The sequence below is a fragment of the Budorcas taxicolor genome, chromosome 9 (assembly GCF_023091745.1).
Source record: "Budorcas taxicolor isolate Tak-1 chromosome 9, Takin1.1, whole genome shotgun sequence".
Taxonomy (NCBI): domain Eukaryota; kingdom Metazoa; phylum Chordata; class Mammalia; order Artiodactyla; family Bovidae; genus Budorcas; species Budorcas taxicolor.
The window spans coordinates 24189629-24216073 of record NC_068918.1 but is presented as its reverse complement, the minus strand read 5'-3'; the positions used below and the strand labels follow the sequence as shown (position 1 = coordinate 24216073).

The 26445-nt window shown below is 41.2% G+C and overlaps 1 protein-coding gene across 1 annotated transcript in view; it reads left to right on the top strand.

Moving 5' to 3' along the window:
- Positions 1 to 23332, top strand: part of SLC35F1 (solute carrier family 35 member F1) — a 407863-nt gene extending 384531 nt beyond the window's left edge. Inside the window, exon 8 of the mRNA XM_052645643.1 lies at positions 23108 to 23332. Coding sequence (XP_052501603.1) covers positions 23108 to 23332 — 225 coding nt within the window. The remainder of the gene's footprint in view (positions 1 to 23107) is intronic.
- Positions 23333 to 26445: the final 3113 nt, after the last annotated feature.

The window sequence follows — 26445 nt, the reverse complement described above, 5'->3', positions numbered from 1 at the left end:
AGGGAGACTATAGTCACTGCAAAAGTGCTGTTGAAAAATGGAACAAAATTGCAATGAGGCACTGATTAGAAGTTGATATTAGTAAGTGGCTTGTTCTCAGTGTTCATTGACAAACATGTACAGCAAATTAAATGGTTTCTCTGTTTCTGTTTACTTCATTCTTTGTACATAATTAAAACTCTTCACTCTTACATTGCTAAACACTAACCTAGTCATACATGTAGTTTCTTCCTTATTTAAATACATTTCAGACTGTGTTTTTTTTCTTTAATAAATACATTGTAAACCATTCTGCAGGCCTTCTCCTTTAGCAGTGTAACTCAGTGTAACTTGACTGTAAATTTTGGCTACTAGCATCACATGTGGTTCCTTCTTGATGTTTCATGGAACCAGGCACTTTTAAGCAGGAGTAGAGCTGTCTCCTATTGCTCGGGAAGTCTCAGAAGTTATGGATTGTATTGGTGTTGTCTTTGTGCACTAACCAGTCCCAACTTTAAATGAAAGTCCCACCTTATGTTAGAACTAAGTACTAAGCTCCCATGACAGGGGCTATGCACATCTCCTCTGCTGCAACCCTGATATCTGGTACAGTGCCTGGCATGGTGGGTGTTTGCAATTATTTATTCAATGATAGGCTTACTTCTGGGCTTTCCAGGTGGCACTAGTGGTAAAGAAACTGCCTGCCAATGCAGGACACGCACGAGATGTGGGTTGATCCCTGGGTCTGGAAGATCCCTTTGAGAAGGGCTTGGCAACCCACTTCAGTATTCTTACCTGGAGAATCCCATGGACAGAGGAGCCTGACAGGCTACAGTCCATAGGGTCACCAAGAGTCGGACACGACGGAAGCAACTTATCACGCACATGCATGCAGGCTTACTTCTACAAAAAAACGTGAAAGGTTAAACTTCAGTTTTCTACACTGAATGTTATTTAAGAATGTTCACATAGGAAGCAAAAAGCTTTTGATTGAACTCTTCAGATCTCAAGTTGATGACACCAGCTGAAAAGTTAAACATTTAGATCCCACAGTAGTGAGTCACAGTTTTGATTCATTCTTTGAGTTGATGGATTGCCTAGGGAACATGGATATTAGAAACCAGTTCAGTGCCATAATTTGTCATATATTGTCATGGAAGATGAGAAGCATGGAACTCACATCAAGGGTTGAAAATTTGCTAAGAAATTTATTCTGTTTATAGAAAAAATCATATGTAATATTCAGATGTATTACTTGCAAGTCAACCCAAAGTAAAATTGTGAGATGTCATCATCATATACTGTATTTTTGTATCTGTATGTGTGTTTGTTGGTGTGTCTACATCCACAGGGGTTCACAAGCAGTTCTATAAAAGAACAGATCTGTAACAGATACTTTAGACTTTGCAGGCCAGATAGTCTTCACAACTGCTCTACTGTGCCATGGACATGGCTGTCTTCCAATAAAACTTTATTTACAAAACAAGGCAACTGCCAGATACATCAGTTTACTGACCCTGACAGAGACTGTAACTGTCCTTGCAAACTTTTCCCTAATCTTCAGCACCAGGAAATAGCCATTTCCTCTGCCAAGTGCCTCATTAATAAAATGAAAGCTCTACACAAAATGCTACGTTTTTTTTTGGACTTCAAGTGTGTGGACTTGTTTTCAAAGCTAATTGTAATCATTTCCATGCAGTTTTAGAGTAAGTGGAATGTCTGCCTCTTATTTGAGTTATTGGTGGCATCTAAGGGTGCATCTGTTAGTTCTGTTTTAAGAATATCTGTGGCTTGCGTACAATACAGTGAGAGGTCTTCAGTTTGTTGGTTAACTGTTTTCATTTTACATAAAGCTAAACAGCACCTCTGAGTTAAGATAAAGGATATTAAAGCCATAGCTTACAGAGAAGGATGAGCAAAAGCATTTGGAGACAAGGTGCACGTTCTAAACTGATTTTCTGCATACAGTGTGTCCCAGAAGAAACAATAATATCAGATAATAACAGTAAGATTAAAATTAACTTTCCCAGAATCACAAGTCCAGAGAAAAGATACCATTGTGTGTACGCACAGGTTAATTTGACAATAAAGAAGATCATTTCCAAGTGACAGATCTCTTTACAGCTTTGTGAGTTCTCACCATCTCCCTCTAAACTGTATATTAAGAGAGACATATAGATGAGTATATCAGTTCATGGATGTCAAATGTAGGGGATGCCTCTAGATTTTTATTTTTTAAAACATGTCTATATAATAGTAACATAACCCAAAGGTCACATTGTTTGCAAGTCTTAAGACATTAGATAACTTAATTTTTAAAAAACTTTAATTTTGTAATGGGGTATAGCCAATGAACAAGCAATGCTGTGATAGTTTCACCTGCACAACAAAGGAATTCAGCCATATATATATATACACGTGTATCCATTTCCCCCTGAACTCCCCTCCCATCCAAGCAGAGTCCATGTGCTATGGAGTAGATCCTTGTTGGTTATTCACTTTAAATATAGCAGTGTATACGTGCCCAATAATAGGTACAAAGTTTAAATTAAAAGGGGAAAAATGGGGTGGGATGGGAAGGGAGATGGGAGGGAGCTTCAGAAGGGAGGGGATATATGTATACCCATGGCTGATTCATCTTGAGGTTTGACAGAAAACAGCAAAATTCTGCAAAGCAATTTTCCTTCAATAAAAAATATATTAATTTTTTTAAAAAGGGGGAAAAAGAACAAGTGTTAAATGTCTGTCACAGTTTTTATAAGCACTTTATGGATTTCAAGTATTATGCAATTCTGAGAAAATGTAACAATAATTATATGATTTTGTGATGAAATAACCAAATATTCTTCCATATTGCCAATACTTCTCAGTGATATTTTGGAATTAAAAGGTGAGTTTTGAGGGCTATCTAAGAGAAGGTGGCAGCTGTTTATCAGGTTCTGTGGATGAATAATGTTACCTGCCTTATCAGTAAACAAAGAATGTTGCAGCCATCAAGCTATCAGCCACTATAGTCAAGACTATGCACCTTAAGGAGATTCAGAATGGAGAAAAAGAGGATACTGACCCTAGACAGTTAATGAGCACGTCAAAGAAATGATTTCAATGACCCAAGACTCTTGCATCTTCCCATACATAAATGCTTTATGTATTTATTAAATTTATTAACCTGAGATGTTTATTTTTTGTTTAATTAGCAGAAATCTATTGATGTTTACCCAATTTGTTTTTGCAAAATGCCTGTATATACTGGTTGCTCCCTTACTTTTTCAGAACATTCCCTATAATAGCTGCCTGAGGGCCTGTCTCTTGGGCTTAAATTCTCAGAAAATTCACCAAATAAAACATAAATCTCAACTTATAGGCAGTGCATTTTTTTTCAGTCAACAGTACCAAACTCCTTATTTAGAAAAAAAATGGATTAGCCATTAAAACCGTACAATGATTTCTTCCTGACAGTTGCCACATCAAGATATTCTTTACGATAAATTCATTTCATTTTTCTGCCTCTCCTGCCACCACCAGGTGCAAGTGAGAGAAGAAAATGAGGAATTCCGATGGTGTGTGTGATCACTCATGTCCAACTGTGACCCCATGGACTGTAGCCCACCAGGCTCCTCTGCCCATGGGATTTTCCAGGCAGGAATACTGGAGTGGGTAGCCATTTCCTTCTTGAGGGGATCTTCCCAACCCAGGGATTGAATCTTCATTGTCAGACCAATTCTTTAGCACTGAGCCATCAGGGAAGCCCAATACGGTTGCAGGAAAGTTCATTTTTCATTTTGTCAAGGGGTTTCCCCCTCCTGCAGCTGGGATATTTCTTGATGATTGTTTGTTTCTATGAATTGAGAAAGAATAGCTTTCAAATTCATCAATAATCTATTAAACTTGTTCTAAGATATGTTGAATTAAGTAAGAGATATGGATTGCCCTAGAAGCTTGGATATAGGGAATGGAAGAAACAAAAAGATTTATGTTGCAGTGCAGTTAACCATTGCAATGCAGTTAGATGGAAAGAGAATTGGGTGGAATGTCAAGGCCTCTGGGCACTGTGTCAGCTGTCACTGCAAGAAGGAGCCCTAGCTTCTCTACTAGACCTTCTCACACCTCCCGCTTCCTCAGCTCCAAGTCACTCATCATAGAGCTCCATGCTTCTCTGAGGGACTAGTTTTCTGAAAATCAAATGAGGTGATATACATGAAAATGCTTTGGAGAAAGTAGACCTCAGCTTTGCTTGGTAACTATAAATCTTAATTTAGAATTGTTTTGAATTATAGTTTCCTACAGCTTCACAAGTAGTGCTAGTGGTAAAGAACCCAGCTGCCAATGCAGGAGATGCAGGAAATGCATGTTTGATCCGTGGGTTGGGAAGATCCCCGGAAGAGGGCATGACAACCCACTGCAGTATTCTTGGCTGGAGAATCCCGTGGACAGAGGAGCCTGGCAGGCTACGGTCCGTAGCGTCGCAGAGAGTCTGACATGACTGAAGTGACTTTGCACACACCCATGCATACTTGCTTAAATATGGTTCTCCTCTTAGAACACTTCTCAGGTGGCGAGAAAATAGACTAATGGAGAAATGAGATAACTTTATAGATTAAATATTGGCAGGAAGTATACCTACAACACTGCATGGTGTATAGTTGCACTATAGAAGATGTTTAGAGTAAATCCTCTCTGTTTAAAAAGATGATATATGACAACAGGAGGAAAAAAAGTACCATGAGAAATGCTTAGAAGAGAATCACATACTCTCAGAACAGTCAGCTTCAATAACTGAGATTCTTAATTTCTTTCTTCACTCCCCAGCTTTCTTTACTCCATCAACAAATTCTGCCCATCCTCCTCCAAAATAGACTCCCTTGTTTCCACTGCCATCATCTTGGTTCAGAACACAACCATTTCTCGCTTAGGCCATTTCGATAGCCTCTTGGTCTTCCTGCTTCCCCTTATCCCTCTTATCAATGAAACATGCTGCCTGCCACACCTGCAAAGGCAGTTGCAGGCATCACTTTACAGCCCCCACTTTACAGCCACCCCAGCGGTGAGCCCTGAGGGAATTCAGCAGCCATTCCTGATGATGCACTCTGAGGAGACTCAGATTTCAGTGAGCCCATACTCTTGCATCTTCCCATTCATAGAAAAGTGCTAAATTCCTTGACTTGAGATGTCTGTTTTTCTTTAATTAATAGTAATTTTTTCATGTTCTGACAACCTGGTCTTTGTTTCACACACTCCTATGTGTCTGACTCCTGCCTTACCTCTGTGGAGCAGTCCCTTAGAGCAGTCTGAGAAGCTGCATCCCAGGCTTCAATCCTCAGTTTTGTCTGCCCAATAAAATATAATTCTTAACTTTTAGGTTGTGCTTTTTTTTCAGTTGACATACTCTACAGTTAATGGCCCACCAGAAGCCAGGGTGTTTCTTTTAAAATACCAACCAGACCATGCTCTCTTCTTCTGAATACCATTCAATACTTCTTTCTTATTGTGTTTTGAGCAAAATGTAGGTGCCATCCTGACCTCTAAGGTCAACTTAAAAATCAAGTGATAACTTTCCTGAATGCCTATGTCCTATGGCTCTGTCAGTTGAGAAAAAAAAAAAAAGGTACAACCTAAAAGTTGAGAGTTATATTTTATTTGGCAGACTTTCTTAGGACTTCAAGTCTGGCAGACAGTCTCTCAGATAAATGCTGAGAAAACTGTTCCAAGGAAGAAGTGGGGGAGCCAGAATATATGAGTTTCTGCAGCAACACCAGTATTTCCCAAAGCTGTATTGCAGATTAATTCCTTCAGCTTAGTTTTAATCTGTCTTCTGCAACAAACTGGAAACCAAACAGAATGATATCCATTTTATAGTATTTGTCACTGCATTCCCAGTACAGGACATGTAATAGGAACTCAGTGAGCATTTCTTGACTGGGTGGATGGTGAGGCAATAATTAGGATTTCAGATGACAGCTAAGCTCTGTTATTAAATGAATAATTAATTAGTGAGTCTCTTAGCTTCATAGGGCTACTGTAACAGATTACTGCAAACTTCGGGGGCTTAAAACACACCGACATTGATTCTCTCACAGTTCTGGGGCCCGATGTTCAAAATCGGCTTCCCCATGGTTCAGCAGAGCCATGTTCCAACTTGAGGCTCTGGGGGAGAATGTGTTCCTGTCCAGCTTCTCTCCTGCCTGCATTCCTTGGCCTGTGGCTCTGTCACTCCAGTCTTTAAGGCCAGCATCTTCAAATCTCTTTCTCCTCTGTCTTCACATCCCCTTCTTCTCTGTGAGTCTGAAATCTCCCTCTGCTCCTTCTTGTAAGATACATGTGATTGTATTTAGGGCCCACCTGAATAACTTGTATGTATTACTGTGCTCTAGCCACCATACAAAATACCACAGGCTGGGTGGCTTAGAGAACAGAAAAATTATTGTCACGCTTTTGAAGGCTGAAAGTCCCAGACCAGGCTCCAGCAGGGTCCAGTTTCTGGTGAGGGCTCTCTTCCTGACTTACAGACAACTGCCTTCTCACATCTTCACATGGGCTTTCCTCTGTGTGTCCACATGGGAAGAGTAAGGGGCAGTCAGAGAGAGTTCTCTGATCACTTCTCATACGGATGCTAGTTCTTCTATATGACTGCATTTAACCTTAATTAACTTAACAGAGCTGGAGAAGGGAATGGCTATCTGCTCCAGTATTCTGGCCTGGAGAACTCCATAGACTATAGTCCATGGGGTTGCAAAGAGTCAGACACGACTGAGTGACTTTCACTTTCACTTTTCACCTTAATAGAGGCCCCATCTCGGAATGCAGACACATTGAGGGTCATGGCTTCAATATACTAATTTGTTGGAGGTAGGGGGTGGTGCACAATTCAGTCCACAGCACCCAGGCTAATCTATCATCTCAAAATCCTCAAACACATCTGCAAAGACCCTTTCTCCAAGTAGGGTAGCTAAGAGTCACAGATTCCAGGGATTAGGATGTGGATGTAATTTGGGGTCTACTTTAAAGCTTAACATAATGAGGAAGTAAAGTGAACTGCTAAACTTACATATACTCATGGCTGCTCAAACATGATTTGTGTCAACGGGGAGTAGTTGCTCACAGTTAATAAACAAGGTAAAGCAAAATAGGAATTTATAAGGACTTATGTAATCACCACTGTAGGAAAACTCAAGTCCAGACACTGAACTTATAAGCCGGGGGTTATTATTTTCATTGCCAAAAAAAGCCTTCTCTCCATATGGATTGATTGTCACACTCTTCTTTTAAGTTGCCAATTTTATAAATGCATTTGCAGTTCAACTTGATTCGTGTTGAACTTTTCAGAAAGAGTTACTCAAGGTTTTTATATCTATCTTTGCTTTAGCATTTACTCCCTCTGATGTAAAGATAACAATATAGCTGACATTTTTTGAACATTTGCTGTGTGCCAAGCACTGCACCAAAAGTTTTATATATGTATTTAGTTTAATGCTCAGAACAGGGAAGTACTATTATTATCCTTCATTAACTGATGAGAACTCAGAGATGTGGAGAAGTAAAGAACTTGTCCAAGACCATAGCAAGGAAGTGTCAAACAGATATGCAAACCCCTACATTCTGACTCTAGAGCTCATACTGTGAATTGCCACTTGATATTGCCTGGCAGTGATGGTTTAGTTGCTAAGTCATGTCTGACTCTTGTGTCCCCCCGGGTTGTAACCCACCGGGCTCTTCTATCCATGAGGTTTCCCAGGCGAGAATAGTAGAGTGGGTTGCCATTTCCTTCTCCAGGGGATCTTCCCGACCCAGGGATCAAACCCATATCTCTTGCATTGCAACCAGATTCTTTATCGCTGAGCCAGCAGGGAGCCCTGATATTACCTGGAAAATATCATTGAACACTCCATTTCAAAAACTTACCATGGGAATAAATTGTTATAAAAATTCACATCAGCATCTAGACCTTTAGTATAACAAATATTTGCATTGTTAATTGTATTAGGGTTTTCCAGAGAAATCGAACCGATAGGATGTCTGTGTGTGTTTGTGTATCTATCCTTCTCTCTGTCTCTACATATTCCGATCTATCTACCTTCCTATTTAAAGAGAGACAGTTCAGTTCAGTTCAGTTGCTCAGTCGTGTCCGACTCTTTGCGACCCCATGAATCACAGCATGCCAGGCCTCCCTGTCCATCACCAACTCCTGGAGTTCACTCAAACTCACGTCCATCGAGTCCGTGATGCCATCCAGCCATCTCATCCTCTGTCGTCCCCTTCTCCTCCTGCCCCCAATCCCTCCCAGCATCAGGGTCTTTTCCAATGAGTCAACTCTTCACATGAGGTGGCCAAAGTACTGGAATTTCAGCTTTAGCATCATTCCTTCCAAAGAAATCCCAGGGCTGATCTCCTTCAGAATGGACTGGTTGGATCTCCTTGCAGTCCAAGGGACTCTCAAGAGTCTTCTCCAACACCACAGTTCAAACGCATCAATTCTTCGGCGCTCAGCTTTCTTCACAGTCCAACTCTCACATCCATACATGACCACAGGAAAAACCATACCCTTGACTAGACGGACCTTAGTTGGCAAAGTAATGTCTCTGCTTTTGAATATGCTGTCTAGGTTGGTCATAACTTTTCTTCCAAGGAGTAAGCGTCTTTTAATTTCATGGCTGCAGTCACCATCTGCAGTGATTTTGGAGCCCGAAAAAATAAAGTCTGACATTGTTTCCACTGTTTCCCCATCTATTTCCCATGAAGTGATGGGAACAGATGCCATGATCTTCATTTTCTGAATGTTGAGCTTTAGGCCAACTTTTTCACTCTCCACTTTTATTTTCATCAAGAGGCTTTTTAGTTCCTCTTCACTTTCTGCCATAAGGGTGGTGTCATCTGCATATCTGAGGTTATTGATATTTCTCCCGGCAATCTTGATTCCAGCTTGTATTTCTTCCAGTCCAGCGTTTCTCATGATGTACTCTGCATATAAGTTAAATAAGCAGGGTGACAATATACAGCCTTGACATACTCCTTTTCCTATTTGGACCCAGTCTGTTGTTCCATGTCCAGTTCTAACTGTTGCCTCCTGACCTGCATACAGATTTCTCAGGAGGCAGGTCAGGTGGTCTGGTATTCCCATCTCCTTCAGAATTTTCCACAGTTTATTGTGATCCACACAGTCAAAGGCTTTGGCATAGTCAATAAAGCAGAAGTAGATGTTTTTCTGGAACTCTGTTGCTTTTTCCATGATCCAGCAGATGTTGGCAATTTGATGTCTGGTTCCTCTGCCTTTTCTAAAACCAGCTTGAACATCAGGAAGTTCATGGTTCACGTATTGCTGAAGCCTGGCTTGGAGAATTTTCAGCATTACTTTACTAGCATGTGAAATGAGTGCAATTGTGTGGTAGTTTGAGCATTCTTTGGCATTGACTTTCTTTGGAATTGGAATGAAAACTGACCTTTTCCAGTCCTGTGGCCATTGCTGAGTTTTCCAAATTTGCTGGCATATTGAGTGCAGCACTTTCACAGCATCATCTTTCAGGATTTGAAACAGCTCGACTGGATTGCCATCACCTCCACTAGCTTTGTTCGTAGCGATGCTTTCCAAGGCCCACTTGACTTCACATTCCAAGATGTCTGGTTCTAGATTAGTGATCACACCATCATGATTATCTGGGTCGTGAAGATCTTTTTTGTACAATTCTTCTGTGTATTCTTGCCACCTCTTAATATCTTCTGCTTCTGTTAGGTCCAGACCATTTCTGTCCTTTATCAAGCCCAGGAAGTGGCACATGCCATTGTAGAGGTTGGCAAGCTTGAAATCTGAGGAGCAGGCTGGCAGGCTGGAGTCCCGGGGAAGAGTTGGTGTTGTAGGTTGAGTCAAAAGATACAATTTCTGCTCCCTCACTGACCTCAGTCCTTCATCTCAAGACATCAACTGACTGAAAGAAGTCTATCCATATGATGGAGGTTAATCTACTTTAATCAGTGTCTACTGATTTAAATGTTAATTCCATCTAGAAAATATCTTCATGGCAACATCTAGACTCATGTTTGACCAATATCTAGATACTATGGCTTAGCCAAGCTGACATGTAAAATTAACTATCACAAGTCTACGTCTTCTCAGCTTGGCACCCATATACACACATCTCCTTAAATCGTACTTAGTCTCAACATAAAGACAATAACGAAGTCATACTTTTGCCCAACATGACACAGCTAGCCTACGCACAACTGAAAACACAGTAACCTTTTCCCTGGAAGAGGATGCAGACAACTTGGGGGATGTTCGCTCTTCTCCTTGACATCCTGTTAGGTAAACACTAAGATGTAAAGTCAATGCATCCTATCTGATAAGGGGATAAGGGAAGGGAGAAAACAAAAATATTTCGTACAGACACACACACACAGACAAGCATATTTAAAATGAAATAAGGAGTAAATACTCATGACAGTTACTGTCCTTATTTCTGCAACTGATCATATTAGTATAGCTGGAACTTAGAACTACCTTCTTCCAATATCCATTCTGTATTCCACTTGTCTCAGCAAGTATCTCAGCTGACCCTGTGGTTCTTTACCTGGTGGGATGACCTAATGAGCCATCAGATGGCTTTGTTGTAACTGAGCCTGTAATAATAAACATTCGCACAACCTTGTTGCTCTTCAGTCCCTAAGTCATGTTCGATTCTTTGTGAGCCCCATGGACTGTACACACCAGGCTCCCCTGTCCTCTACTATCCCCCAGAGTTTGCTCAAATTCATGTCCACTGAGTCGATGATGCTATCTAACCATCTCATCCTCTGCTGCCCTCTTCTTTTGCCTTCAATCTTTCCTAGCATCAGGGTCTTTGTCAATGACTTGGCTCTTTGCATTGTGTGGCTGAAGTATTGGAACTTCAGCATCAGTCCTTCCAATGAATGTTCAGGGTTGATTTCCTTTAGGATTGACTGGTTGATCTCCTTGCTATCCAAGGAAGGCTCAAGAGTCTTCTCCAGCATTACTGTTCGAAAGCATCACTTCTTTGGTGCTCAGCCTTTTTTATGGTCCAATTACCCACAGACTATTGCCCCTTTTATTCCACTTCCAACTTGGCTATGATGACCTTCTTTTGCTGGACTGCAGAGAATAGAATCTCCGTGAACAAGGATTTCTATCACTTCATCAAACCAAGTGAAAATGTCTGTTTGTCGTATAAAAGATGGTGGCAGGAACCCATTTTTAACTCCTTATTGCTGTACTCATGTGTGAAATTACCCACAGGGGAAGAGATTTGCGTGTAAAAGAACCCTTATTGGCCTTAGATGTGATTGGCTGCACAGATTACACTGCCAAATGAATTGGTTTTGCAAACCAAACAGAAGGCATCGTAAACTGAACTCAGATTACATTGGCGGTATAGGCTTGACATGAGTGACAGCCTCAGGCCACGGAGAGGCAAGGGCCCTGGCTGCTGCTTCTCTCCTTAACAATAAGATTCTTGGAGGGTAAGTTTGTTTCCCAAATATTTAAACCTTAGCAATGTCTTAGTTTTCTGACATGGATTGAAAGACCATTTGGCATTTTAACTAAGGCACTTATTAACTTATTTTCTCTCTTGATTAGATTAGCATGAATTTGGTTATTTCTTTTCTCCCAGTTGGAGAAAGCACGTGGAACCAGGCTTGGAGGTCAGTATTCTTAGTCCCTAAAAACAACCAATTTTGGTGTCTGTCATGCGCCATGCCACATTTAATATTTTCTGTGCTATGACTCAGAATAAAGAGGTATTGCAAAATGTAGCCAGAGAAATTTAGCCCCCCCTTTTTTTTTCTTTAAAAAAATAAAGAAAAAAGAAGAAGAGGAGAAATAAAAGGAGACAAGAGTAGGAGATAAAGCAACAATGAAGCAGATCCAAAGAATTTGGAAAAGCTCAGGCCTTTGTGGGCAGTTTATTTCCAGCTCAGTAAACCCAGAAGCAGAACTTCTGCATTTTTAGTGCCCTTAATAATAATAAAAGTGATCTGGCTAAGGCAGAGCCAAAATTAAGAGGTCAAGTACCAGCGTGTTTATGTTGGTGTTTCTGTGGAGGCAGGTCTGTCTAGTTTCCTTGCCCTGAATAGCAGCTGGCTCAGGCTCAGGAGCAATAGATCAGAACCAGGCAGGGCCTTTTGTCACAGGATCCCAGTGAGGACACAGTTTGCAGCCTGCCCAGCAATGGCCAGCTGCCTCTGGTTCTCTCCCTACCATTCCATTCCCAGGTTCAAGGTGTGGTCTACAGACCCTTGAGATTCACACAGCTGCTAAGAGACGTGTTGTCACTGATAATCCATCTTCTCCTTCCTGCCCCAGGACACTCAGAAGGTCAGCTGTGGTCCTCAGGGTCCACCTTTCAAACCATATATCAAGTGGGGACTCAAGACCTTGGGCTCCTCAGGCAATTTAGTTATAAAACCCAATTTTACCTATGCATAATATTGGGACTTAAAAATTCCACGGCAGCAGCATTATCATTAATGATGATTCATTCTTTTGATTGGTATTTTGCACAACTTTGTCACTGATGAATCTTTAAACTACCCTGGTACCTAAGATCTCCAAACTATGAAATCTGGTTCTGTTTGAAATAGTATTGGGCTCATTTTGGTTTTTTTTGTTTGTTTGTTTTTTTGGTCTAGAAATCTCAATTAGATGTACCAGTAGCTTTATCTTTATATAGGCATTTCATATCGCAGAGTGGTAGTACTAAGGAGAGGAGCCTGTGCTTTATGTGCAGAATATTCAGGTCAGTTTCACAAATTTAATGAAAAGTCTAATTCTTCCCAGGCATAACTTGCTGCTGAAAATGCCAGGCCAGTCTCCATACGCAGAAATTCTTCCCAGTAGCTATTAAACCTCACCTTTACCAGCCTGTCTGTGTAACCTCCATCATTCCATTTACCCACGGTTGCATTGACTTCTAAAGCAACTGCTAAATTTGCAGATTCCCAGACTCTACCATTCTAGGTATTTTCTAATTAACAGTTTAAAATGTGGAAAGTGAGGGCTTTCCTGGTGGTCCAGGGGTTAAGGCTCCATGCTTCCAGTGCAGGTGATGTGGGTTCAATCCCTGGTCAGGGAACTAAAATTCCACATGCCTCATGGTGTGGCCCAAAAAAAACACAAGTTTTTAAAAAATTCAATTAAAAAAAATTTTAATGTAGAAAGGTTTGATTATATCTGTATCTCTTTAAACGACGAATAAGAACTAGAGAGGATATGATAATTGTGGCCACATATTCTTTGTGTACCTGAAATACCTCCATGTCAGAAACCAAGTCTAAGACCTAGAAATATCCTTGAATTCATTTCTGAGCAGCTTCCTTATGCAGCTGAGAAACCAGTTTCAACTCTTACCCATTCTCAGGTTTCCATGGCAGGCTCATATACAATAGAGCCCCTTTGTTTGGTCAAGGTAACTTGTCTTTTGAAGTTTTACCAGTGATGCTGTCCTTGAGCTATGAATGTTCAAACTACCACACAATTGCACTCATCTCACACACTAGTAAAGTAATGCTCAAAATTCTCTAAGCATGGCTTGAACAGTACGTGAACCGTGATCAGATGTTCAAGCTTGATTTAGAAAAGGCAGAGGAACCAGAGATCAAATTGCCAACATCTGCTGGATCATCGAAAAAGCAAGAGAGTTCCAGAAAAACACATATTTCTGCTTCATTGACTATGCCAAAGCCTTTGACTGTGTGGATCACAACAAAATGTGGAAAATTCTTAAAGAGATGGGAACACCAGACTACCTGACCTATCTCCTGAGAAATCTGTATGCAGGTCAAGAAGCAGTAGATAGAACTGGACATGGAACAACAGACTGGTTCCAAATTGGAAAAGGAGTACATCAAAGCTGTATATTGTCACCCTGCTTATTTAACTTCTATGCAGAGTACATCGTGCAAATTGCCAGGCTGGAAGAAGCACAAGCTGGAATCAAGATTGCTGGGAGAAATATCAATAACCTCAGATATGCAGGTGACACCACCCTTATGGCACAAATTGAAGAGGAACTAAAGAGCCTCTTGATAAAAGTGAAAGAGGAGAAAGAAAAAGTTGGCTTAAAGCTCAACATTCAGAAAACGAAGATCATGGCATCTGTTCCCGTCACTTCATGGCAAATAGATGGGGAAACAATGGAAACAGTGATAGACTTTATTTTGGGGGGCTCCAAAACCTCTGCAGATGGTGATTGCAGCCATGAGATTAAAAGACACTTGCTCCTTGGAAGAAAAGTTTTGACCAATCTAGACAGCATATTCAAAAGCAGAGACATTACTTTGCCAACAATGGTCCGTCTAGTCAAAGCTATGGTTTTTCCAGTAATCGTGTATGAGAACTGGACAATAAAGAAAGCTGAGTGCCGAAGAATTGATGCTTTTGAACTGTGGTGTTGGAGAAGACTCTTGAGAGTTCCTTGGACTGCAAGGAGATCCAACCACTCCATCCTAAAGAAAATCAATCCTGAATATTCATTGGAAGGACTGATGTTGGAGCTAAAACTGCAATACTTTGGCCACCTGGTGCGAAGAACTGACTCATCTGAAAAGACCCTGATGCTGGGAAAGATTGAAGGCAGGAGGAGAAGGGGACAACAGAGGAGAAGGTTGGATGGAATCACCGACTCAATGGACATGAGTTCGAGTAGACTCCGGGAGTTGATGATGGACAGGGAGGCCTGGCGTGCTGCAGTCCATGGAGTCGCAAAGAGTCAGACACAACTGAGCGACTGAACTGACTGACTGATGTGGTATTTCATTCCTCCACTCTTCATATGTAGCCTTGGAACCACAGGAGGCTGGGAATTGTTGTCCTTTGCTCATCTGCCATACACGAGAAGCTTTCAGGGATGCTATTCTCTCAGGCTACTCAGCTTCTCTCAAGAAAAGTTCCGAATGTATTTGGATCATTGATGTTTAAAGTGATTATTGATATAATTGAATTATTATCTGCCATGTTTGTTACTATTTTCTATTCCTTGCCCTTGATTTTTGTCCCTATTTTTATGTTTCATTCCTTTTTTGCCTTTTGTGGTTTTAATTAAATATTTTATATCATTCAAATAAATTAAAGTAAAAAAATTTTTTAAGAAAAGTTCACAAGGCAGGACCTATCAGGTCAGCCATAGTGGCTCTGAGGTATGTGTGTTGTGTGTACATACACAAACTGAGACAAACAGGAAAAAAATACATGTTAAGTGAACATAGAAAAGAATGATATGGGGGGATGGCTAATCCAAGTTTTTCAATCCTGTTTTCTCCTAGCTATTGAGAAATTTTCTTTTCCTATATCTTTTGTCTTTCTAATTGGACCTTATTTTCTCCCTTTTTCCACTCGTATTTTCACTAAGCTTCCTCAGTTCTACAGTTCAGTTCAGTCACTCAGTCATGTCCAACTTTGCAACCCCATCAACCGCAGCATGCAAGGCCTCCCTGTCCATCATCAGCTCCTGGAGTTTACCCATACTCATGTCCATTGAATCGGTGATGCCATCCAACCATCTCATCCTCTGTCATCCCCTTCTCCTCCTGCCCCCAATCTTTCCCAGCATCAGGGTCTTTTCCAGTGAGTTAGCTCTTCGCATCAGGTGGCCATAGTATTGGAGTTTCAGCTTCAGCATCAGTTCTTCCAATGAATATTCATGATTGATCTCCCTTAGGCTGGACTGGTTGGATCTCCTTGCAGTCCAAGGGACTCTCAAGAGTCTTCTCCAACACCACAGTTCAAAAGCATCAATTCTTTGGCACTCAGCTTTCTTTATAGTCCAATTCTCACATCCATACATGACTACTGGAAAAACCATAGCCTTGACTAGATTGACCTTTGTTGACAAAGTAATGTCTCTGCTTTTTAATATACTGTCTAGATTGGTCATAACTTTCCTTCCAAGGAGTAAGCGTCTATTAATTTCATGGCTGCAATCACCATCTGCAGTGATTTTGGAGCCCCCCAAAATAAACTCAGCCACTGTTTCCACTGTTTCCCGATCTATTTCCCATGAAGTGATGGGACCAGATGGCATGATCTTAGTTTTTTGAATGTTGAGCTTTAAGCCAACTTTTTCACTCTCCTCTTTCACTTTCATCCAGAGGCTCTTAAGTTCTTCTTCACTTTCTGCCACAAGGGTGGTGTCATCTGCATATCTGAGGTTATTGATATTTCTCCCAGCAATCTTGATTCCAGCTTGTGCTTCTTCCAGCCCAGCACTTCTCATGATTTACTCTGCATATAAGTTAAATAAGCAGGGTGACAATATACAGCCTTGACGTACTCCTTTTCCTATTTGGGACCAGTCTGTTGTTCCATGTCCAATTCTAACTGTTGCTTCCTGACCTGCATACAGACTTCTCAAGAGGCAGCTCAGGTGGTCTGTTACTCCCATCTCCTTCAGAATTTTCCACAGTTTATTGTGATCCACACAGTCAAAGACTTTGGCATAGTCCATAAAGCAGAAATATGTGTTTTTCTGGAACTCTCTTGCTTTTTCCATGATCCAGCAGATGTTAGCAATTTGATCTCTGGTTCCTCTGCCTTTTCGAAAACCAGCTTGAACATCTGGAAGTTCACAGTTCATGTATTGCTGAAGCCTGGCTTGGAGAATTTTGAGCATTACTTTACTAGCATGTGAGATGAGTGCAATTGTGTGGTAGTTTGAGCATTCTTTGACATTGCCTTTCTTTGGAATTGGAATGAAAACTGACCTTTTCCAGTCCTGTGGCCACTGTTGAGTTTTCCAAATTTGCTGGCATATTGAGTGCAGCACTTTCACAGCATCGTCTTTCAGGATTTGAAACAGCTCAACTGAAATTCCATCACCTCCACTAGCTTTGTTCGTAGTGATGCTTCCTAAGGCCCACTTGACTTCACTTTCCAAGATGTCTGGCTCTAGGTGAATGATCACATCATTGTGATTATCTGGGTCATGAAGATCTTTTTTGTACAGTTCTTCTGTGTATTCTTGCCACCTCTTCTTAATATCTTCTGCTTCTGTTAGGTCCATACCATTTCTGTCCTTTATTGTGCCCACATTTGCATGAAGTGTTCCCTTGGTATCTCTAATTTTATTGAAGAGATCTCTGGTCTTTCCCATTCTATTGTTTTCTTCTATTTCTTTGCATTGATTGCCGAGGAAAGCTTTCTTATCTCTCCGTGCTATTCTTTGGAATTCTGCATTCCAATGGGTATATTTTTCCTTTTCTCCTTTGCTTTTTACATCTCTTCTTTCACAGCTGTTTGTAAGGCCTTCTCAGACAGCCATTTTGCTTTTTTGCATTTCTTTTTCTTGGGGATGGTCTTGATCCCTGTCTTCTGTACAATGTCATGAACCTTAGTCCATAGTTCATGAGGCACTCTGTCTATCAGATCTAGTCCCTTAAATCTATTTCTCACTTCCACTGTATAATCAGAAGGGTTTTGATTTAGGTCATGCCTGAATGGTCCAGTGGTTTTCCCCACTTTCTTCAATTTAAGTCTGAATTTGGCAATAAGAAGTTCATGATCTGAGCCACAGTCACCTCTATAAGTTAGACCTAAATTGGATTTAAATCTAAACCTTTCCTTTGTCTCATATAGCCGCAGGAGCTGCAAGTCTCATTCCCTTGAACCCCACTTTCCTAAGAAACCCATCAACAACCGTTCTTTTCCAGGTCTTTCCTCTACCTCTCACAAGTGATCGTTTCTATCTGTTGAATCTTTGTGCTTTTGGAGAGAAAACTACCATATGTCTCTCTTTAAGAGCTAAGAGAATCTTTTAGCTTTTCATTACCTATTAAATCACAATCAGTTCTGATCATTAATAGGTCCAAGTGGGGTCATTGAACAAAAACAATCAGAGCCCAACATCAGGAACCTTGTAAAAACCATGTTACAAAGAGGCATACATTGTAAAAGACATCTTTTGACGTTCAGACTCAAGGAAGGAAAGAAAAACCAGCTCCTCCTGGAGGTTGGTAGACACATCCAGTAAAAGTAGAGCGTTAGCCCATGGTCACTTCATATCCTACTGCACAGCTCTCTGAGGGTTTCCCATGTTCCTTTCTGCTCACCCCTGCCATCTGCTCACCTCTGCCATCTTTTAGTCAATATAAAAAGAATGCCTCCTTTAAAAATTGTCCTCTTCCTCACATAATCTAGTCAATATATTTGTAAAAGTACATTGAAATGGCTTTCAAACCATGTAGTTTTCTAGTCGTATAGATTTAGGCCCATTAAAGTCATTTGATTATTAAATCTCAACTTAGATGTTTAATACCAAAATAATAATAAATAAATGCATTAATTCATTCAAACTGTAAACAAAGAGCAAATAAAACTTAATAGATATGGAAATGGCAACCCACTCCAGTATTCTTGCCTGGAGAATTCCATGAACAGAGGAACCTGGGGCTGTAGTCCATGGGGTCACAAAGGGTCGGACACGACTCACAACACGTACACTATGCCAGACTCTGTACTTGACACTGGTCAAGAAAGACACAGTCCTGTAGTCAAGAGCCTATAAAAGAAAGGCAATTTAATCTGATTATATAAAAATGTGGTAACACTGATACATACAATCATTGATGATTACAATAGGGCCAGTGTAGATTGAATAATGTTAACAATGGAGTCAATGTAGATTGAATCCTCACTGTGATGTAGGCACTAGGACAAGTGCTCACATGCTTTACCTAATTTTATCCTTATAACCACTCTATACAGTAGGTACAGTTATCCCCACTGTACTGATGAGGAACTTGGACCTGGAAAGAAACTTGTCCAAAATGACAGAGAGGAGAGGAGCTAGGATTTGAATCCGGTTTGTGGATAGAATGCAGTTCTAATCTCAGAGCCCCATTCTTAATCTCTCTGCCTCCATCTGCTGCAACAGAGGCAGCCTCACACCCAAAACCTCCCTTGCAAGTTTCTCACTTGAAACTGGAGATGCATGAGGGTTTTTTGAAAATGAAGGTCAATATCAAAATATTTGAAATGTTGCTACTGTTAGGAACAAGTTCATTTCATTTGTTGAAAGTGAAGTGAAAATGTTAGTCACTCAGTTGTGTCCGACTCTGTGATCCCCTGGACTGTAGGCCACCAGGCTCCTCTGTCCATGGAATTCTCCAGGCAAGAATACTGGAGTTGGTAAACGTTCCCTTCTCCAGGGGATCTTCCCAACTCAGGGATCAAACCTGGGTCTCCTGCGTTGCAAGCAGATTCTTTATCTTCTGAGACATCAGGGAAAGTTTAAAGTAAAGGATGAAGCTCTTCAGTCACTCAGTCGTGTCCAGCTCTTTGCGACCCCATGGACTGCAGCACGCCAGGCTTCTCTGTCCATCACCAACTCCCAGAGCTTTGCAAACTCATGTCCTTTGAGTTGGTGATGCCATCCAACCATCTTATCCTCAGTCGTCCCCTTCTCCTCCTGCCTTCAATCTTTCCCAGCATCAGGGTCTTTTCCAGTAAGTCAGTTCTTCGCATCAGGTGGCCAAAGTACTGGAGCTTCAGCTTCAGCATCAGTCCTTCCAATGAATATTCAGGACTGATTTCCTTTAGGATTGACTGATTGCATCTCCTTGCAGTCCAAAGGACTTTCAAGAGTCTTCTCCAACACCACAATTCAAAAGCATCAGTTCTCTGGCACTCAGCTTACTTTATGGTCCAACTTTCACATCCATACATGACCATTGGAAAAACTGTAGCTTTGACTAGATGGACCTTTGTCGACAAAGTAATGTCTCTGCTATTTAATATGCTGTCTAGGTTTGTCATAGCTTTTCTTCCAAAGAGCAAGTATCTTTTAATTTCATGGCTGCAGTCACCATCACAGTGATTTTGGAATCCAAGGAAATAAAATCTGTCAGTGTTTCCATTGTTTCCCCATCTATTTGCCATGAAGTAGTGGGACCAGATGTCATGGTCTTAGTTTTTTGATTGTTGAGTTTTAAACGAGCTTTTTCACTCTCCTCTTCACCATTATCAAGAGGCTCTTTAGTTCCTCTTCACTTTCTGCCATATATGTGGTGTCACCTGCATATCTGAGGTTATTGATATTTCTCTCGGCAACCTTGATTCCAGCTTGAGCTTCATCCAGCCCAGCATTTCTCATGATGTACTCTGCATATAAGTTAAATAAGCAGGGTGACAATACACAGCCTTGATGTACTCCTTTCCAAAATTGGAACCAGTCCGTGGTTTCTGTTTCTTCTTGACCTCCATATTGTTTTGCTACCATCTTATTTTATAAACAAATTCATAAAGAAAAGAATTATTTAACAGAATTAATCAAGTTTAGTGAACCTGTTATAAGCTGAATCCAGTATACAAGCCATCTGAAGAAGTATTATCATATGACTGTGATCGATAAAGGAATTAAAGTCAGTGATGCAGGCTCTGGAAAGAAAATCAAAAAGTGATCTTTAGTCTTAACTACCTTGGTGCTAAAAGAGAGAGAGAGTAAGGTAAACAACAAAATATTACAGCAAGGACTTTTAGCCACACGAATAATTTTTCTATCTGCCATTTTCAAAACTGCCTTTCCTATTATTGAACACTGTGGGGTAGTGGTAAAGAATCCTCCTGCCAGTGCAGGCAATACAAGAGATGTAGGTTCGATCTTTGAGTCGGGACAATCCCCTGGAGTAGGAAATGGCAACCCCCTCCAGTATTCTTGCCTGGAAAATTCCATAGGCAGAGGAGCCTGGCAGGCTACAGTCCATGGGATCCCAAAGGGTCAGACAACTGAGCACACACACCACACAGCCATCTTATAACTCTTTATAATAACATTGCAACTTTATAGACTCTCTCGATCCTTTTCCTATTTTCTTCCAGCTTCCAATTAATTTTTTTTTGCCAGTTCCTCCTAGTTTTAGTAAAGTGAAAGTATTAGTCACTCAGCAGTGTCTGATTCTTTGTGACCCCATAGACTATATAGCCCACCAGACTCCTCTGTCCATGGAATTCTCCAGGCAAGAATACTGGAGTGGGTGGCCTTTCCGTTTTCCAGGGAGTCTTCTCGACCCAGGGATCAAACCTGGGTCTCCTGCATTTCGGGCAGATTCTTTACCATTTGAACCACTGGGGAAGCCTGGTTGTTTCAGAGTATGAGCATAAAAAAATAAAATAGGAAAATCAAGTCTGGCATGGCAGAGTATCTCTTTGACAAGCACACCCTGGGAAACAGGGATAATGAAAGCCAAACCTCCTCAGCCTGGCTTCCTATAGCCACAGGGGTGATGTCCCTGGTCACCAAGGCAGTACATGCATATTTGTACTGCACCTTTGCTATAAGTTGTACCAAAATGTCTACTTAAGTTCTTTCCTTAGTACCATTCCCTCAAATAAAGGAATTGGTACCCCTCCCCCCAAAAGGAAAATCAAATTGATTCTTTTTTTCCAAATGGATGTGTAATTGGGAAGGGTTAATTTTAAATCCATTCTGGCTCTGCTTCTGTGACTTTAACTCTTATTTTGCTGCTTTTGATATTATAGGCATACTTAACGGCCTGCCTCAGGGAGCCCTGCCTGCCCCTCCTCCTCTTCCTGTCCCTTGGGCTAGGATGCCTTTGCTTGGCTCACAGGGAGACAGCCTGACCCTGTGAAGGACTGTGACTTTCCTGAGTTCTTTGTGTGGGAGATGGCGCCCCTCATCTGCTGCTTACTGGAGTGGCTCAGAAGTTCACATGTGGAGAGCTGGAGTTGCAGATAGCTGTGGCATCTTTGTTTGTTGATATAATACCAGATATTCCATTTCATACCGCCAGTGAAATGACTGTAAGGAAATGAAATTCACATATCCCCCTGCCTGAGGCTTGCCGTCCAAGGAGACATTTGCAAGAATTAAATGGTCATTTTTACTTTGTGTCCTAACCTTCCCCCATCTCTGATCCATAGAAGAACCTAGCATCCGGGCCCCGACAAGATGGTAATTTCAAGCCATTACTCTTCCATCTTCTGTGTCAGCTGGCTCTCCAAAGTTGTATTCCTTGCCTCAAGATCTCAACACTCGGATTTATTAGCCTATAGTGCAGTGAGCAGGGCGAGCTTGGACTGGGTAACAGATGCAGGATGTGGTCAAGACTAGGACAGCTGCCATCGACTACAATGAGAATCAGCACGCCATAGGCACATTGTATTATTTTTTTCCATCTGCACCTCTGGTTCTCCACTGAGGCTGTTCAGTCTTTGGTAGTAAGGACAATATGTTTTCATTCCTGTTTCCTCAGTACATAGTTGAATGTTTGATACAGAGAAGGCACCGTGGATGAATGAAGGCGTGAATGAATGACTGAAACCACAGAAGTGGCAACACTCACATTGTTACCATGGCAATACTCATAGTGTTACCTCCCTCTCTCCCACTGACTACTCAAGTAATTCCACAATAACTGCTCAAGAAAGCCCAGAAGGTATCGTTTTTTTAAAAAACATGCAAATTCTCAGAGAAGTTCTATACACCAGTATTTTCTTTCTTTTTCCCCACAAAACTCTGAGTTGTGAAGCAGTAGTTTAGAAACACCACACTATATATCCATTCCTGTTTGGTTTTGGTTTTAGGTTAGTGGAGCAAGAATGAAAGGGTATACTATTTCTTTCTATCCAAGGATAATCTAATCTTGCAAAAACAGTTACCAAAGTCATTAACAGTTCCTACTCAGAAGACAAATAGTGTCTGCATTGGATTAAGGTGAAACCAAAGTGCCTGCTGCAGCTGTGTCAGAGAGGGACTCGGTGTTTATGGCTTCATTACAACCTTAAGTGGCGTATCTATATTTCTTCTGTGTTTAATGAAGCCACAACCAACCAACTCTTTATTGAGTGATACTGGAGAGTTTTTTGCTTTTAACTTGATGTATTTCAATTTGTGATTAACTAGCTATCCCACATCAGGTAACTGGGACGGGTGCTTTAGAGACAATTAGCTAAATGTTCCTCTGTGTTAGCCACAGAATCAAGAAGAAAGATAAGGAGAATCAATAAGACCACGCCAGGGTAGAAGAGAACATTCATCTTCCATTAAGATCATTGGTGGACTCATCAAGCTGCCTGTCACGAGAGAAAACGGCTCCGCTCTGTCTCTCTCTCTCGTTCCTGTGTACATAGTTCGCCTCTGGCTGCTAAGTGACTGGCTGTTGTGTTGTTCAGTTTTCAGGACTGTATCTCCTGTCTTTCTTCACCATCCTCCTCGGGCTGGTGCTCTACTCGTCCACCTCCACGTACATAGCCCAGGACCCCCGGGTTTACAAGCAGTTCCGCAACCCTTCGGGACCCGTCGTGGACTTACCAGCCACAGCTCAGGTGGAGCCTTCGGTCACCTACACCAGCCTGGGCCAGGAGACCGAAGATGAGCCCCATGTGCGCGTGGCCTAGGATGACACCCTCCCTGACCACTGAGGACACCTCCACGGCTGTGTGTCCGCCCGTCATCTGTTTTGTACATAGAGAAAGGTATTTATTAGGTGCAGTTTACAGAGGTGGACTGCAAGGTAGCAAATCCGAAAGCCTGTAAGAGGCACACGCTAAACATCCCTGGAGATGCAGGCTCTGATCCACCTGGAGGGATGCCTACCTAGGGTGTATCCTGGTCACACACACACATACACCACCACCCCCCGTCCACATGAATTACTGTGAAAATGTTTGAATCAAAAGCAAGTATTACTGTTTGTATGATTATGGTTACTGTTATGATAGCGACTTTCAGGAGGAGGTTTTGTACTCCTGATGGGAACTCTCGCCAGACCCACATGTAGTTAGCATCACTCCCACTTTTCTATGGCAAGTCACTTTTTAAGAATCACACTTTATTTTTGTGCACCTTCTCTGAGTGCTGCATGCCACAGGAGCCCCGCCCTGCGACGCTTCCTTATCCTAGGCACCTGGGGGCTCATGGTTCCCTCTTACCTGTTGGATCGCCTGCTCAATATGTATTTCGTGCTGTGACCCTTGTGGGGAGTGGCAACTGACCGTATAATTCTCTATTCTAGGAATAGATATAAAACAAACATTTTAGCCTTTTTATATTTCAACCTCGGATTACTCCAGGCCATTGCCTTTCTGTTGCAACTCATGATTCTGCTAATCAAGTCCCTGTAATAACAGGATAAGGGATGTTCCATTTCTGTGGCTTATGGGAAACCCCAGAGTAATATCACTTGTGCTTAGGGTAATATCTTTTTTTTTTTAAATCTTTCTGCCCCTTCCTATGTTCCCTCTTCCAAAAAAAAAAAAATTAATTTTCCTTTTCCTCCTAGATTTCTTTAGTGATAATATGGAGATCAATCAAGGCATTGGAAAAAGCCATGGTCCTCTGCCCTTTTGTGTGACACCCTTTTTGAAATATACCAGCATGGAAATTATCTTGATTGTGGGATATCATTGGTTGTCTGGCCTCCCAACAAAGTCAGGGTGCTGCTGTGGCACAGTCTCTGACAACAGCTCATCTGATACAGCCACTGTGTAGTAGTAAAAATCTCACCAGTGAAAAGTCTGGCATTTTTGGTCATATTTGGCATCCATTCGATAGCAGCATTCTTATGGATACAGAGAATATTCCAGGGTCCTGATAAGGCTTTGAGGGGTATGTCACTAATCTAATTTTGTCGCCTTTACAATAGCTCTTTCTTCAAATGCAGAAAATCAAGAAACACCACAGAGCTCTGTGATTTACAGTAGATTCTCTTTCTCCCTCTCAGTACATGCAATAGTCTTTACGTTTGGCTGGCTTCAGTATCATTCAGAAAGATCCTCGATAGAGTTACAGGATTTATAAAGGAAAAACAAATGTTTATGAAACTTGGGGCAATTCAAATCAGTTCAAATTAAGTAAGCAAAGCAAAACTCCAGTGGAGTCTCTGTAAGGTAGAGAACAGATTGCAGCTTAGTCAGGATTCCCATGCTAGCCTGAACAACCCCTAAATAGACCTGCATAAGTGTCCCATTCTGTCAGTCAGCACCCATGTGGCACCTCTGTCTGCCCTCTACCCTGGGGACAGGTAGTCCTGCCTTGGAGTTGGAGCAGACAAGTTATCTTTCCTGATATGCAAATTTTATGCTCATCTCCATTCAGCCCGCTTAGAAACCTGTTTTATTTCTGGTGAAAAAAATCAACATTAAAGCTGTATCAAATCAAAAGAACTTTGCCAATGTTTGCTCTCTGCTACCTGTCAAACCAATTAAATACCTTTCTCTGACTGTTTTGTCCATTCAGATCTGAAGACCTTTAAAGACTGTGGTTTTATTTTTGTGTTTACATTCCTTTGGTTTGCATAATTTGTTTGATTTATTGCATTTGTAGTATTTATTTTCAGCCAAATATTTTCATCTTTTTTTGTTCATTTTTATGACACTAATTTGTAGACACCTAGTAAAATAAAATCTCAAGAGAAATAAGTGGATGAAAGTATTTCCAAGTCAACTCAGTGGATGCAAATTTTTTTTTTTTTAATTTCAAAAAGGTTTGCAATCAATGGATGGCTACAGGTTGCCATGTGAATTGTTTCCTAGGATATTTTAACTGACTCCAAATTGTATGGAAACCAAGTGTGAATGTTAAGGTGAATTCACTATATACCCTTTATCATCCCATGTTCTGTACACAAGACTTTCATGTCACTGGGGCGCCTCACTGTGTTGGTTCTTCTCCATTTAGAACGGCTGATAACATACTCGAATTGTTTGAGATCCATCCCATGAATCAGGAGTTCCAGATTGGCCTTTTGGGGGAAAAAAAAAGACAATAGCAAGAAACAAACTCTTTTTCTGTGTTAAGACTTCAACCCTTTGGGAATGGGGTAGGAAATGGGAGTACGACATCATTAACTCTAGCTGTTTGAGTTTCTGGAATTTCATAACCTCAGTAGACACCAGCAAGAATTTCAGCTTTTCAATCTACCATAACTCTCTCTTCCACAAATGAGACTTTAGCAATGTGTATAGAATTTGGTTGGGTAAGCAAACCATAGCTCTCCTAAATCTCGCTCGAGATAAGTGGTGGTCCTCACTTACTCCATGACGACTTGCACTGGGGCTAGCGCTCACCTTGGTCACACCTTCCCACAGCTCCACACTCTGAAATACACAACCAGGAAGACCAAGCGATGGAAAAATTGGTACCACTGTGTCCCATGAAAATGTTTCAATGTTTAGTTTAGATATTGCTAACTTGTGCTATTAACCTTTTGACAAGCGTGTAGTATTGTTCGTTTGGGGTTTGTTTTTGATTTGTAACCACTTAGTAGTCCCCAGCTAGCTACCAGTACAGATTTTTACCCCATGGGTAGGATTCTACTGTCAAGCCACATAAATAACAAAGCACACTAATCCCAACACTGCAAATGGAAAATACGAACCAAAAAAGGAAATTGACACCAATAAGTTGAACAAACTCTCCATTTTTGATATTTGCATGCTCCCCTATGGACTGGCTGTGGCAATGTAATGCCTGTATAATGTTTTCAAATAAAAATAAATGCTTTATGAAA